The 14035-nt window shown below is 42.3% G+C and overlaps 5 protein-coding genes and 2 long non-coding RNA genes across 10 annotated transcripts; 4 read left to right on the top strand and 3 right to left on the bottom strand.

The window, feature by feature from the left end:
* The first annotated feature begins 11 nt into the window (after window positions 1-11).
* Window positions 12-2014, top strand: LOC6529637 (homocysteine S-methyltransferase). Its single transcript, XM_002090595.4, has 2 exons — window positions 12-1015; window positions 1162-2014. The coding sequence occupies exons 1-2, from the start codon at window positions 401-403 to the stop codon at window positions 1540-1542; spliced, it is 996 nt and encodes a 331-aa protein (XP_002090631.1). The 5' UTR covers window positions 12-400; the 3' UTR covers window positions 1543-2014.
* Window positions 2015-2349: 335 nt separating this feature from the next.
* Window positions 2350-3847, bottom strand: LOC26535352. Of its 2 annotated transcripts, XR_005560740.1 has the most exons (3): window positions 3748-3847; window positions 3243-3659; window positions 2350-3173 (listed from the first exon to the last, which is right to left on the bottom strand). It is a non-coding gene; the product is annotated as an uncharacterized LOC26535352 (long non-coding RNA). The 2 variants fall into 2 exon arrangements; XR_001454194.3 differs by having other exon boundaries at window positions 3243-3813.
* On the top strand, window positions 3043-5252 carry LOC6529636 (homocysteine S-methyltransferase). Its single transcript, XM_002090594.3, has 4 exons — window positions 3043-3181; window positions 3820-3989; window positions 4056-4235; window positions 4462-5252. The coding sequence occupies exons 2-4, from the start codon at window positions 3833-3835 to the stop codon at window positions 5118-5120; spliced, it is 996 nt and encodes a 331-aa protein (XP_002090630.1). The 5' UTR covers window positions 3043-3181; window positions 3820-3832; the 3' UTR covers window positions 5121-5252.
* A 412-nt stretch (window positions 5253-5664) lies between these two features.
* On the top strand, window positions 5665-6355 carry LOC6529635 (NEDD8). Its single transcript, XM_002090593.3, has 3 exons — window positions 5665-5823; window positions 5982-6112; window positions 6181-6355. The coding sequence occupies exons 1-3, from the start codon at window positions 5806-5808 to the stop codon at window positions 6284-6286; spliced, it is 255 nt and encodes an 84-aa protein (XP_002090629.1). The 5' UTR covers window positions 5665-5805; the 3' UTR covers window positions 6287-6355.
* Window positions 6356-6542: 187 nt separating this feature from the next.
* On the bottom strand, window positions 6543-8659 carry LOC6529634 (glutathione S-transferase C-terminal domain-containing protein homolog). Its single transcript, XM_002090592.4, has 4 exons — window positions 8395-8659; window positions 8165-8334; window positions 7636-8101; window positions 6543-7576 (listed from the first exon to the last, which is right to left on the bottom strand). Exons 1-4 carry the CDS (start codon window positions 8536-8538, stop codon window positions 6599-6601), a joined length of 1758 nt encoding a protein of 585 aa, XP_002090628.1. The 5' UTR covers window positions 8539-8659; the 3' UTR covers window positions 6543-6598.
* A 1863-nt stretch (window positions 8660-10522) lies between these two features.
* Window positions 10523-11327, bottom strand: LOC26534769. Of its 2 annotated transcripts, none has more exons than XM_039371999.2 (2): window positions 11014-11327; window positions 10523-10952 (listed from the first exon to the last, which is right to left on the bottom strand). In XM_039371999.2, the coding sequence occupies exon 1, from the start codon at window positions 11229-11231 to the stop codon at window positions 11058-11060; it is 174 nt and encodes a 57-aa protein (XP_039227933.1). In that variant the 5' UTR covers window positions 11232-11327; the 3' UTR covers window positions 10523-10952; window positions 11014-11057. The 2 variants fall into 2 exon arrangements, with proteins under 2 accessions (XP_039227933.1, XP_039227932.1); XM_039371998.2 differs by having other exon boundaries at window positions 10523-10929; window positions 11014-11322.
* Window positions 11328-12029: 702 nt separating this feature from the next.
* Window positions 12030-13946, top strand: LOC120320968. 2 transcript variants are annotated; one of them, XR_005560494.2, is made up of 4 exons: window positions 12033-12937; window positions 13096-13308; window positions 13384-13484; window positions 13543-13946. It is a non-coding gene; the product is annotated as an uncharacterized LOC120320968 (long non-coding RNA). The 2 variants fall into 2 exon arrangements; XR_005560493.1 differs by having other exon boundaries at window positions 12030-13308.
* Window positions 13947-14035: the final 89 nt, after the last annotated feature.

Genomic DNA, 14035 nt, shown 5'->3' with positions numbered 1-14035 from the left:
TAAACACAGTACGTTTGTTTTTAAAACATTAGACATTAACAGGAGATTTCCAGGTTTATGATATTTGTCGAAGGATCCTAATGTTTTGTTGAGGATCAGCCTATTACTAAGCCTACACATAGTTTTTTAGAATTCCAACATATCGAGTGCCCACTGCAATCGTAAACAAAGAACAGCTGAGATGTGTTGAGGTATGTGTAAGTTTTTGCGTTGTGGAAACTCATGCAAGATAAGTGGAAAAAGTTGCCAGCCCAAGCGAAAAATCCGATAAAAAGAATAAAATTCCAAGTCGGCAGTACTTACAATATCACGTATCTGTCAGATACAAAATTTTGTCGTATCGCACAGTACGCCCTCAGAAATATTTGCAGTTTAGCGGAAAACGTACATCAGCGAAGACATGAAGGAGAACCAAAACTGGAACTGGGACACCAAACCAATTCTGGTCAAATGCGGAGGATTCTCCTCGCAATTGGCCAGGAATGTGAACGAGAAAGTGGACGGTGATCCACTGTGGGGATCGCGTTTTGATGCCACCAATCCAGAGGCTGTGGTCCAAACACATCTGGATTTTCTCCGCAACGGCGCGGATATTATTCTAACCAACACATATCAGTCCAGCGTGGAGGGTTTCGTAAAGTACCTGGGCGTGACCAGAGAACGAGGTGTGGAGCTAATCCAAAAGAGTGTTCAACTGGCCAGGCAGGCAAAGGAACAGTACCTAACTGAAATCGGTTCTGACTTGGAGTCGGCCCTTCCCCTGATACTGGGCTCAATAGGTCCATATGGCGCATGTCTCCACGATGGATCTGAGTACTCCGGCAACTATGCGCACAAGATATCCAAGGAGCAGCTGAAGTCGTGGCACAGGACGAGAATCGAGATTTTGCTCGCAGCTGGTGTGGATGGACTGGCCCTGGAAACACTTCCCTGTCAGCTGGAGGTGGAGGCGGTCGCCGAATTAGTGCTGGACAACTTTTCGGATGCCAAATTCTGGGTCTCCTTGCAGTGCAAGGTGAGTAAAAACCAACCAAAATAATGGTAGACAATTAATTCCACATTTTCAATAAAAAGATAATTATAATCGAGAGGTCGGTTGCATTTAAATTAAACAACAAAAACCGTGCTATCAAAAATCCGTGTCTGTTGTAATATTTTCAGGACGAAAAGCACTTGGCTAGTGGAGAACCCTTCGCGGAGGCGGCTCTCTCTGTCTGGCGGTTGGTCCAAAGTCGGAAGGCTGAGAACCGGCTCCTTGGGATCGGCCTGAACTGTGTAAACCCACTATTCGTGACCCCTTTGCTATCATCGCTTACCAAAGTGGCCGGATCGGATCGCATCCCACTGGTGGTGTACAGCAATCGCGGCGAGATCTACGACGCGGAGCAGGGAGAGTGGACTGGAACCGGCGAGGAGGTGGTCAAGTTTGTGCCCGAGTGGATCCAGCTGGGAGCGCGCATCGTTGGAGGCTGTTGCCGGGTCTATCCGACGGACGTGTTGGCGATCCGCAAGTACGTCGATGGCCTCAACATAAAGCCGTAATCGGGCGAGAACTTCGGCCACTGATAGCAGCCTTGTCGCTAATGCGAAAGCTGTTTCGTGTGACTAGACCTAGACCTATTTAGTTTGCTAAATACATATATATGTACTAGATGTACCCAGATCAGATGGCTTCCTAATCAGCAGAGAGTGGAAAAAAGCGTGGACGGCTGGCTGGGAGACGAACACAGATTATACGGGCGGACCAAAGGTAAACAAGTGGGCTGGGGATATGGGCAGACGTTCACTCAACGACTGTTTTTGCAAACCTAGCTCAATTTTTCAGTCCAAATCAAAACAATCTTTTATAAAATTATAACACGTAAACATGCATTTGTCCTTTAAAAAACTTATTGTGTACTTAGCTTTCTATACTTTACCCAAATTAAATTTTGAAACTTGAATATTGTTATAAAGTGTGTATGTGTGTATGTACAGATGTAAAGCAATAAACTGTACGAAACTGAAATTTTAAGCAGTTAGTCTTATAGTAATTTACCAAGGCAAACCCTTCAGGTTCGCGTCATATTTTATACAGAAGGGTATTCTCAGCTTACGTAGTGATGGTGAGCACCAGGAGTAAAATTCACTAGGAAACTACTATCAGAAACCAATTTATATATTGATTGAAAGGTATGTATACAAAAGGAACTGAAACTGCATACCGTATTTTCGAAAGAGAAAGGACGGAGTGAAAGTGGAAGTACTAGCCTTCTAAATCTGAGGCAGTTTTGTCCGATGGAACTGCGTCCCCATCTGTGCAAAACTATTTTATTTTGTCCCACTTCAAGGTATTAAGAAAACAAGATGTTACCTGTTTTTTTTACTGAATGAAAGCCTCTCTCACTCCTTTTTTAATTGTATTCCTAATCTTCATGTTATTCTTAATCGTCACCTAAGTCTCACCTTGTTAAGAGGTATTTGATTGATATCCTATCGTATCTTTTGTTATGTCATCTTATTTCCATGTTCATTAGCTGTTTGTTTACCAGAAAAGGGGTTTCACATTATTTTGTTCTTCTACATCAGTAAACCTATTTTTGGACCACAATCTATTGTGTGCAGTCGGAAGCTCCCCCATTTTCCTTTGAGGAGGACAGAGTCAACAACCAAGTACATCTTGTAGTGTTGGTCCTATGCGGCGTCCAGAGGTTATCGACGACGACTTAGCAGAGCCGACATCCCGATCAGAGTCACTCGGAAGCCAGAAGCACGCACTGCGGCGCTCTGACGATTTCATCAGCCTCGTGGAGGGGGAGTCGCAGTCCACCCGGACAATCCAATCTGGCTGGCCAGCGTCTGGCAGCTGTGCACCCGGCTTATCGCCGCCCAGAAAGTATCACTTGGTGGGGGCACTCTCATGTTTGTGTTTGCCGTTTTGTTTTGTTATAAATTATTATTATTATTATTATAAATTTCGCCCTGATAAGCCGCACAGCTGAGTGGCCCTTCAGAAAGTATAAAAGCCCCTCGTCGCGCAGTGAAACACTTAAACGTTCGTTGAGCACCCAGTGCGACTGATCATATCCACCGGTCCGGTCCGAAAGTTTTGTGATAACCACTTGATAACCAGACAGTCTAGCGCCTAATAAAGTTGTTATTGAATTTGCCCATTTACAAGATCCATAAACAAGCTGTCAAGGTGAGTGCGAGGCGTTATCGTGTGTTTGTCGATTTTGACTGATAGATTCTGTATACTCTACCCAAGAGGTATCCTTAAAAGTAAAACTAGGGAATTTTTAAGCTTTTCTACTGATATAACTTAAATTAAAATATTTTAATTCAAAATTATGACACTTCTTTCATGACTCACTTTAAAAGATATACATTAACCATATAATGGTGACAAATTTTTAAGATCTCATGTATTTATGTATATATTTCGAATGTAGCATTTATTGAGATACCTAAAAATACGACCTTGATTTTATAATTGTATCCGTTTTATTGAAATGAAATATTTGCAAATATTTTTCAGCTAAAATCTAACCTTTTTGATAATAAATCTTAAAATATGATCCACAACCATATATCTTAGCTAAAGTACTTAGACCTGTTTTCCTGATTGTTGTTCTTAAGCAGTCGAAGCCCTCGTCTTCTTTTCTTCCAAGTTCGTTGAACTGCAAGTTAGAGATTAGATTTTCCGTTGCATTGTATCACATCGATCTGATTCCAGTGGAATCCAGGTGCCAGACCTAATATACATACTTGATTATCTCGCAGCCCGCTGACGTAGAAATGTAACTAATAATCAATTGGCCATGGTTCCTCCCCTCATAGTAATCTTTTAATCATGGGTTTGACGCGCGTGCTACTGAAGGATGGCGGTTTTGGCACCCAGATGACTGTCCATGTGGGTGACTCTGTGGATGGGGATCCGCTATGGAGTTCCCGCTTCAATGCCACCAATCCGGCGGCCATCATCAGCACCCACCTGGACTTTTTGCAGAGTGAGTAAATGTTTGCTGGTAGCAATTAGCAACAGACTAACTAAATTTTCCCTTCGACAATACCAGATGGTGCAGATATCATTTTGACCAACACCTACCAGTCCAGTGTCGATGGTTACATGGAGTATCTGGAGCTGGACGAGGAGCAGAGCATAGAGCTGATAAGGAACACTGTCCGCTTGGCACACATCGCCAAGGAGCGCTATCTCACCGAGTGTTATCAGGCACAGCTGGCGATGCCGGAGGGTAAGCGGACATCCACATGGTTCAGCTCGAGTTAGATTAATTGATATTTTCGATCGCACTTTAGATTGCGCTCAAGGGAATTAGGTACTCATTAAATATTCAATTGAGTTTTAAAAGTTGCATTATTTCAAACAAAATAAAATTTGTTTTTTTGTTTTGTTTAGTAATCGTGCTCCATTAGTAATTTCATTTTAAAAATTAACCAAGTCCGGAACTCTTTTTTTAGGATACCCTCTGATCATCGCCTCTATTGGACCCTTTGGGGCCCACCTACACGATGGCTCCGAGTACACCGGTAGCTATGCCGACTACGTGCCGGCCAAGGAGATTACGGATTGGCATCGCGTGAGGATCGAAGCATGCTTGGAGGCTGGTGTGGATGCGCTGGCCATCGAGACGATTCCCTGCCAAATGGAGGCGGAGGCCCTGGTGGAGATGCTGTGCGATGATTATCCGGATGTGAAGTTCTGGGTGGCTTTCCAGTGCAAGGATGAAAATACCTTGGCGCATGGAGAGACCTTTGCGGATGCGACAAATGCTATTTGGGACTTATTGGCTGAGCGTAATGCCCAGGATAAATGCCTGGCAATCGGAGTAAATTGTGTGCATCCCAAGTTTGTGACTCCTCTCTTTAAGAGTTTGAATGGAGACCGCGAAGTGGGTGAGCAGATACCGCTGGTGGTGTATCCCAATAGCGGGGAGGTCTACGACGTGGTCAACGGCTGGCAGGGAAAGGAGCACTGTGTTCCCCTGGCAAACTACGTACCCGAGTGGGCGCAACTGGGTGCCAAGGTCATTGGGGGATGTTGTCGCACCTATGCGCGGGATGTACGCCACATAGGGGAAGCCATTCGCGACTGGAACAAACTGAAGAAGCTCTCCTAGAGATGCACTTCTGAGCTGGCGATCTCAGTAACTTCGAAAGAACAAAATGATTATTCATTTAGTACTGTAAATATATGTGTATTTAGTTATTAAGGCTTAGAACTTATTTGAATAAAAGGAAGGAAAGACAAAGATAAGTTTCTTTATATTCTAATCTCCGAGTTACAACATTAATTAGCACATTACTGTTAAATGAAACCTCTAAGATGTGGCGCTTTTTATTTCTATGGTTCTCAATGGATTTGTTTTACATTGCTCTAAATAAACTAATCAAAATTTCAGTTCTAATTAAGTAGGACTCGAAACCGAATTAGATAAATTATAAATAACCAAAACGAATTTAGATAAATGTCAAAATGTAATATTTTACAGGTGCCCAATTTAGATAAATGTCAAAATGTAATATTTTACAGGTGCCCAATTTAGATAAATGTCAAAATGTAATATTTTACAGGTGCCCAAGTAGAGAATTTGAAGAGATAGAAACGATACAAAAAATACTATACTTTCAATAGAGTGTAAAACAATCGATAGTGTAGTCCGAAAATCGATAGTGTAATCGATGTTTTGACAGTCGTACCAACGCCGAAAGTGACAGCCAAAAAAAGAGAACCAGCTGTGGAGATTTGCAAAAATTTAGGAACTTTTGAATTTGTAGAGGAGCTGCTAGTTAAATACAGACAAAATGTTGATCAAAGTGAAGGTTAGTGGGAGGATATGTATTTCAAAATAACTAGAATAAAGATAAATCAAAGCCAACGTGCCCAGCGCCACTCCAAACAACAACAAAATCGGGGGAGATTACAGTGAATATATATGTGGTTGGATTATTTATGTAAATATGTATTATGATTTAATTAGACCCTGACCGGAAAGGAAATCGAGATCGACATTGAGCCCACAGACAAGGTAGATCGCATAAAGGAGCGCGTGGAGGAAAAGGAGGGCATTCCACCCCAGCAACAGCGTCTTATTTTCTCCGGCAAACAAATGTGAGTTTTGAGCTATTGGTCATTGATTTTAGCTCATTTCGGATGTGAATAACTGACTCCCATTCCAGGAATGACGACAAAACCGCGGCGGACTACAAAGTGCAAGGTGGATCTGTTCTTCATTTGGTTCTGGCTCTGCGAGGAGGGGATTCCATTCTGATACCTTGTATGTAACTAGCGTGTTCATAAGCGGAAAACATTCATTTAAAATTTACTCAAATATATTAAGCTTGAGAAGCATCATATGGAGAATTAATATATGTAACCTAAAAAAGCAGTCCTAAAAGTGGTTTAGAAGAAAACAAATTGTATATTCGCATCGGAAAAATTTAGACAATGAATTGGGGCCAGCATGGTCTAACACATTTTTATTGTAAGCCAAAATATAAATCACTCGAAGAAAAAGAAGAAAACTGCACAATGGCGGGCGTAGACTTAAAGCATATCAAAAAGGCATTTATTTTGTCTCAGTGGCAGTTTGTAAGTTCAGTTCTGTTTAACAAAACGTCCGACTAGCAGGTGATTCTTTGGCGTGCACTGTTCGGGCTTTAAGCGTGTGAGAATAACCTGGTAGCCCGCCTCCACCGCCTGCAGCTGGCGATCGGTGTCTACCACGGACATGCAGTGGAGTCCCTGAAGCGTGGTTTCCGGCTTGCAGTTGGTGGTCCCCATCTCGTGTGCCTGATCTGCCGAGTGGGCAATGTACAAGTAGTTCTTTGTGTCTAACACCCTTTGGAACGCTGCGCTCAATGGGTACGAAATGTGAGCCATGGGCTGCAGAGAGCCGTAGCAGCAAGGACAGCAAACAAAATGTGCCTTGGCTCTTCGGCACTGCTGCAAGACGATATCTGTGGCTGTTCCACAGGCGTGCAGAGAGGCCCCGATTTTAAATGCTCCGACAAAGTAATCTATATTGCATTGGTAAAAAACGCAATTGGTTAAGCCCAATTCGGTTGATCTTTTTTGAGCTTGGAGCAAGGAGAAAGCTTTGTTTTCCATCACAATAATGGTACAATTTGGCAGTTTGAGAGCTAGAAGTATGGCCAAGTGCCCTGTGCCGCTGCAGAAGTCCACAATGCGGTCACCTCGCTGCGCCAGGGAAACCACCGCATTGGCCATGTTCTCCAGCTGCTGCCTCTTGCGCTCGAGTCGCTCCTTGGGCAGTGCGGAACTCTTGGCATGTGTGGGCTCAATCTGCTCCCAATCGATAAGCTGCTGGCCATAGGTGTGCTCAGAATCGGAGTTGAATTGCAGTTGCAGCGAGGAAAGCTTACTTAGAGCCGCTTCCACCTTTAACTGGCTGGTGTAAATGCGATTTCTGGGTTTGTATCGCTTGGGATCGGCTTTGTACAGACTGGTGGCCTCACAGTCGGGGATTCCTAGTTCACCGGGAGGGGTCTTTACAGCTTGCGGCACATAAAGATCCCTTAGAACCCTGGCGCATTTATCGTCAAAAGAATCGATCTAAAACAAATATAAATTTATATCTTCTATAATTATTTGGGTAGATCACCTTTACTAACCTCGCTGAACCAGGTACTAGTAAGTGGAAAATGAGGCAGCATCTGCCCGCAATGCAGGAAGACAATTCTAAACAGGGGGTACAAAATTATATCAGCAATTGTGAAGCTGATGCCCTCGGCGAAGCGATGTTCTATAAGCAGCTCCTCCTTAGGTGTGGTGCACTTAATCTGCACTCGTTCTCTCTTTTTGACTTTGCCGCCATTCTCAGTCTGATTGGCCTGCTCCCTGGCCTGTTTATAGATGTTATGCATCCTCACTGGTTCGTTCATATGCTGCTCGAACCTCACCACTTCTTCTGGGACGGAATCCAAAATTTGCCCACTATGAAGTTTACTGACCACAGCAACCACATCCACCTCACAGAACCTAGTCCAAATTGATGCTTCTGACGGAGCCAACAGGCAGCTTCCCTTAAATCCTAAAAGTTTCTTAAGGGCCTCATTCGATTGTCTTGCAATGAGCTCACTGAAATTAAGGAAAAATTAAGTAAATGTTTCCACTTATTTACCATTAAACTTATTATCCAACCGGCAAACAGCACACGTTCCAGCTATGAAGGTATTTCCGTCCTTTTCGTAGATCGGAAGTTTTAAATCCTGGATGGCGGGCAAGGATGCGGCTTCCCTGCACGTGATGTGTCGATCCGTCAGCTCCTTTTTGAGTTGGGAACTTCGTAAAGCTATTTTACCGCCTTCGATCTTAGATTGAAGATTGGTTATCATTCTATAATTAAGCTACATAATTGAATTGTGTCCAACCTTTGTGGAAACGAAGTTCACTCGCACATTTTTTGGATCGTTTAAAAACTTGTATGTAAACAAAGCCAAGAACGAGGACACACTAGTATAAATCGTGGTCTCTTTTTGAGTGCTGATCTCGATCTCCAGGTACAACTGATCCATAGTTTCATTAACCGATCATCAAAACAAAATGGAAACTAAACGAAAATCGAAAAACGAAAATATAATAAATGAGCAAGAAAATTATAAGCCAGCTGGGGGCCAAAAAGGAAAGAGGAAGAGCCATCGGCATTCATCTGTCAATTTACTCTGCGATGTGAACTTGGGTTATCGATTACTTATCGGACTGTATGTGGCGCACTATTTAAATTTTAAATTAGCATATCCATATCTATATCTCCATGGCATATCATATTTTTTTTTTAGAGAGTTGTAACTTTGTACAATTGAACTATGTAATATTGTTCAAATAAAACTACTAATTTTGTTCTCGTTGTAAAGAGGAATAAAACAAATTGTATTGTCAAGAATCAATTTCTGAACCCCATATTGAATATGCTCTTTTGGTTTGATGTATTTAAGTTCATTTCTGTGAAGCAAAAGCGATGGTTTTCAATAAAATATTCCTGAAATCCCTTCTGACAGACTAGTTTTGATTCGCCTTGAGCAGATCATCCTTTTTTTATGTTTCTTCCGTTCCCATTCTTATTCCCACTAACTTCCCCTGTTTTGTCTGTTCCCAATGTCTGATGGCTATAAATAAAGAAGTGCTGCTTGCCGCCGTTCTTCTGGCTCAGCAAAAAGGGCAACATAATTGTGGTGATACACTGCCCTTGGAAATTCTCCTTCCGCTTTTAGGAGCAAGTTGGCTTGGAATAGTTTAAGCAAGTAAATTTTTAAACATTTATTTACCCAAATCTCCTTTAAAAATAACTAACCCAAAACAATTTTGCAACTCAAATATTTGCATATATAATATACATACATGATTTGGTCTTACAGAATAGTAAGTCAAATAATTCTAAATTTCTAAACATAAAGCAGGGAGATGATTTTAAAATTTGGGACCTGCTAAAGTGGAAGGGTATTACCCGCCCATTAATGCAAGCTAATTTTAGCCATTCCGAGGAACGATGGACCAAGGAATGGGCATAAGGTAATGGTAATGTTGATGTGGAACGGGAATGGATCCCCCCGCAGAATGTTGCGACGGCTTTATTTACCTGCTGCACTTTGCTGCTCGCCTGCTGCGATTTCTAATCGAAACGAAACCTTCTACCCTAATGATGGCCTCGGGGAATAACCTTGGCCCTTTGTTAGCTGAAAAATAGGAGTTTATAATTTTTTGCTTGGGGAACGAGAACTCAATGATACCAACCACATATAACTTGCAACATGCTGCATGTATGAGATCGCTGCGCTCCAACAGCTGTTCGCCTGCTCGAAGTTGTTCCGTTAAAATCTGTGCTAGGGCAGAGGCCACAAAATGTTGCACAAAGGGCCGGCAGCAGTCATCCCGCTCGCACTCGCGTACTCCTTGCGTGCCCTTCGCCATGAAATGCAACACCCAGCACTCTGGCCCTCTCGCTCTTGCTTAGAATTTTTTCTCGCTTGGAACGTGATGGGGAACACAGCATGGGAATGGTAATAGGAATGGGATTCGGGAAGTAGCAGCGGGAAGGGGTACTGTGCTCTATCCGCTTTCCAGCGCTGCTGCTCGCCTGTTCCCGGACACCATCGAAATTTCACATGTATTCCCACGGCCTGAATTTTCCCATGAAGAAGAGGAAGAGGATGGGCAGAATTTCAACAAGAGACAGCCGGAGAATCGCTCACATACACACTCTGCCTCTTTTTTTTCCGTGTTTTTTTTTTATGCATGAGGGTAAATGCACTGGAAAATATTACCCTTTTTATCCTGAGATCAAGAGATTGGAAAACTAAGTATGCACGTGTACCTTACCTTTCATAGAAAGTATGAAAGAACGATTTATAATTTATCATAATAATTAATTGAGTACATCCCAATACTAAAACATTTTTACTAGGACATCAGCACCAATGCTTTTTGAAAGAAATTCAATTTAAGTGTTTCGAAATGATCAAACAATGTGCATATAACAACTACAATATTTAAACCCACACCTTTGCATAATTGCATTTTATAAAATCTTTGATATGGCATTTCTTTACAAAATATTAATAATTTTTTAAAATGTTCAACTTCCCTCCTTATTTAGATATTCAAACATTGGTTTGGTTTCGCTGAGTGCATGGTTCTTCCGTTCCTGCGGCTCTGATGGTCGTTTTGTTTATGTTGCTGTTGCTGATGATGCTGCCCCTTCTCAAATTCCCATCGCCCTGCTTCTCCTCGACCTCCTCCCGATCCATGGCAGCGCCTCAAGTCCAGACTGGTCCTGGTCATGGACCCTTGTCGTCTTCGTACTTTACTTCTGCATTCGCTTGGGCTAACATCTTCTTCATCTGCTGCATCCGCGTCTGCTTTAACCTCCTTAACCTCTCCTTTGCTAAGGCTTTTCTGCAACTGTGGCACTGTGGGGTCGGTTTAGAAATAACTTTCGTATAAAAAACTATCATAGCACCTCTAATAAATCAGTTAAAGAAATTTTAAATTACCATTCTTACAAAATGCAGCATGAATCGCGCTTCGAACTTTGAGATCAACAACTTCTCCTCAAGGGTGGCGACCAAAGGCGGTACAAGAAGTTACCGATGGTCGAAATTATAGTCGAAGTAACGTGCACACTATAATGCAATGGAACGTATAAGAATTCCAGACCCTGGAGAGAATTCGGTCGAATAGAGCGAATGTTGAAGACTGGTAGAATTGCCATGGTCGGGAGTGCAGGATTTGGAAAAACGAAATGCTTGTGAATTTTGAAGTAGAATAAAAGTCATAAAGAGACAAGACCTACTGGGCCGAAGTATAGAACAACCAGATGTTAAAACACATAATGGCTGTAGTTTACTTCTTATACCCACTGTGCCCCAACAAACGCGGCCTTGAGGAGCTCCAGGAATGCCTAAGCAATTGCGAGACAACTGGAACCACTTCCTCAGTCACCTCCTCCTTCTCCTCATTCCCCTGCCCCACGTCCTTGGACAAGGCCTCTTCTAATGGTCGATCCACGAATGTCGTGCCTCGACTCATCATCGCCCACCTCACTGCCTCTCGGCTCCAGCAACTTCGGTTTCCGATAATGTGGCATTGACTCGGCAGAAGTTATTCCAGTTATCTGTGCCACACTCTGCCAGACATGCAGCCATATGCTCCGGCTACTGCACTCCTGGTCTGTCAATATGTTCAAGGATTTTTTCATGCTTCCAGGCATGCCGATGACTTATGTTGCCTCTTCTAATAAGATTTGAGCACATATGTAGTTACCTCAGAAAATATTTTGATTGAAGGCACTTGTAGCCAAAAACTGGACCAGTCTTTTATTTTGATTAAAAGAAATGAGAAGAAGACAAGAAATTGTCTTCAATTTAAGAAACTTAATTTCTTAGTGGCAGGTCTGTAAATCTTGAAAATAAATGTTGCATTATTGGAGAAGAACGAAGAATTCCATAATTAAAACAAAACGAAAATGTAATCCCTATGGAAAAATAAGACCTTTTTTTAAATATTTTATGGCTATGGTACCACTAAATGTACATAGGTACGTTTGACTCGTAATTTTCAACCAAAATCCAAACCTCAGAGTGAGCTCTAATATGTAGTCTGCTCCGAGTCTAACTCTATCCACCACTCAATCTCAATTCGCTGAATGATTTCCCCAAAACCACCACTCTATCGTCGCCCCACTCCACAGGCACACGTTCATACATAGTACGCCCGCTCAAAGCGGCGACTCCATGGCGAGGCAACAAACAAACAAACAAACAAGCCCGCAGACAAACAGACAGACTGACAAACAGACAAACAGACGCCGTAGAAATTCACACTCAGTTGAAACGGAACGAAATCGGGGGCAGCGCGATAAATCTCATGGGCTAGTGGCTGCGAAGCCTGGGCGCCTGTTCGTTAGAGTCCATGAATCGAAATTGTGTGGCTCAAGTGACGATGTGGTCTTTTTTTCGACTTCGTTCGCCCGTCCGATGCCTTAATTCGAAAATTAGTGTTGGTTGCGTTGCAGTCGCTTCAATTGACGAGAGCGATATTCGCATGAGAAGATGCTTTCAGACTGCGAAATAACTTGTTTTTAATATCTGGTGGTAGGACATTTCTGGAAAACAAACACATATATGTGCGTACATGTACATACATATGTACTTGCTGCTCAAAAGTTGAGTGTACGGGTTCTTTCTTTCGTCTTTTTCGCTCCGCCAGCGCTTCCGATTCGAACAACTAGAGCAGTGAGCAGCATCATTTAGATTTAGACCGGAATTGTAACAGGCGCACAGCGCCGATAGACCGGTTAACCGACTCGTCGCGATTATTCTCGCCCGCTAGCTGTCCCACTCTGGCGAAGCTCGCGTTGTCCCTCTTGCACGCGGTGAGCTTTTGCTTGGAGCTTCCGGTTGAGCGGAACTTTCAAAGGTAAGTTTTGAAACCAACCATTCGAATTTGGCGGTCTTTCAAGCTCCTGTTAATAGGAGAATTCATTTTAATTGAATTTCGAACCGATAAATTAACTTATTGCAATTTGGTGTCCTTCAATTACAACGGGCATGCTCTTCCGCAATATGTTTTAGCAGCATTTTAATCCGAGATCAAATCAACAAAAGAAACAAAGTTCTTATTTAGAAACTGTGTAGTGCGGCAGTCTATTTCGGCAGCTGACCGGGCATCTGGAGGAAACACTATCTAGACGGGATTTTTTTGGTACCAACTAAAACGGACGATGAAACCAAGTCAATTGCTGATCATCACCTTAACTATCAAAAAAATGATTGACAACACAATCCAAGGTAAAGTCGCTAGTTGTAAGAAAACGGTAAAGAAAGATGGCAAGCTGTTTATTAAAACCAAGAATTCCCTTCAAGCTGATAAGATGTATGTACATATGTATGTATATACCCTTCGAATGCGCTGTACCGCAAAGCTCTGCAAATCCACTTGTGTAAACTGTGCCCTTGGAGTACATGTAAGCACTTCTGCCTGTTACATACTTTTCAACGAATCAGTATACCCATTTACTTTAGGAGTGACGGGTATAGTCAGCAGTAGTATCTGTGTCAACGATTTGAAATCCCAATCCTACTTCATTTGAAACCTATCTGCCTTGACTCTCTGTCAACGTTGGATGCAACACAGAATATTAACAACAATATCTGCTATATGGGACTCTTATTATGTACACCCCAAAAATCCGACTACTGTGGGTAGATCTATGGCTAGACTTAGAGATCAGACGCAATAAGTATGCTGATGCCGCAGCTAAGGAAGCAACTACTGCGCCACTAAAACCAAATATTCTACGTCAACCGCAACGATATAAGCAAATATTGTATAACTATAACTCTCTGACAAATCTTTTCTAGCTCCCCTCCCCGTTGCTTAAAACTTAAACCTTCAGCTACTGTGTGTAATAAATAAATAAATTATATTTAGTATTGCTTTATTTCATTAAAGCTTAATTTTACTTAATTTTTTCAATATCCATGAGCAGTTTTTTAATTTGAATTCGCTTTCAAT

The sequence above is a fragment of the Drosophila yakuba genome, chromosome 2R, assembly GCF_016746365.2.
Source record: "Drosophila yakuba strain Tai18E2 chromosome 2R, Prin_Dyak_Tai18E2_2.1, whole genome shotgun sequence".
Classification (NCBI taxonomy): domain Eukaryota; kingdom Metazoa; phylum Arthropoda; class Insecta; order Diptera; family Drosophilidae; genus Drosophila; species Drosophila yakuba.
Note: the sequence above shows the minus strand (reverse complement) of the source record. Positions and strands in the feature narration are given on the sequence as shown.

What these genes read in the sequence shown, in the direction of transcription:
- LOC6529637 (XM_002090595.4), top strand. Translation starts at nt 401, where the DNA reads ATGAAGGAGAACCAAAACTGGAACTGGGACACCAAACCAATTCTGGTC. An exon ending in GGGTCTCCTTGCAGTGCAAG is followed by an intron (nt 1,016 to 1,161) that starts GTGAGTAAAAAC and finishes TAATATTTTCAG; the next exon opens with GACGAAAAGCACTTGGCTAG.
- LOC6529636 (XM_002090594.3), top strand. Translation starts at nt 3,833, where the DNA reads ATGGGTTTGACGCGCGTGCTACTGAAGGATGGCGGTTTTGGCACCCAG. An exon ending in CCACCTGGACTTTTTGCAGA is followed by an intron (nt 3,990 to 4,055) that starts GTGAGTAAATGT and finishes CGACAATACCAG; the next exon opens with ATGGTGCAGATATCATTTTG. An exon ending in ACAGCTGGCGATGCCGGAGG is followed by an intron (nt 4,236 to 4,461) that starts GTAAGCGGACAT and finishes CTCTTTTTTTAG; the next exon opens with GATACCCTCTGATCATCGCC.
- LOC26534769 (XM_039371999.2), bottom strand. Translation starts at nt 11,231, where the DNA reads ATGGCAATTCTACCAGTCTTCAACATTCGCTCTATTCGACCGAATTCT.
- LOC6529634 (XM_002090592.4), bottom strand. Translation starts at nt 8,538, where the DNA reads ATGGATCAGTTGTACCTGGAGATCGAGATCAGCACTCAAAAAGAGACC. An exon ending in GGAACGTGTGCTGTTTGCCG is followed by an intron (nt 8,102 to 8,164) that starts GTTGGATAATAA and finishes CCTTAATTTCAG; the next exon opens with TGAGCTCATTGCAAGACAAT. An exon ending in CTAGTACCTGGTTCAGCGAG is followed by an intron (nt 7,577 to 7,635) that starts GTTAGTAAAGGT and finishes TATTTGTTTTAG; the next exon opens with ATCGATTCTTTTGACGATAA.
- LOC6529635 (XM_002090593.3), top strand. An exon ending in ATTTTCTCCGGCAAACAAAT is followed by an intron (nt 6,113 to 6,180) that starts GTGAGTTTTGAG and finishes CTCCCATTCCAG; the next exon opens with GAATGACGACAAAACCGCGG.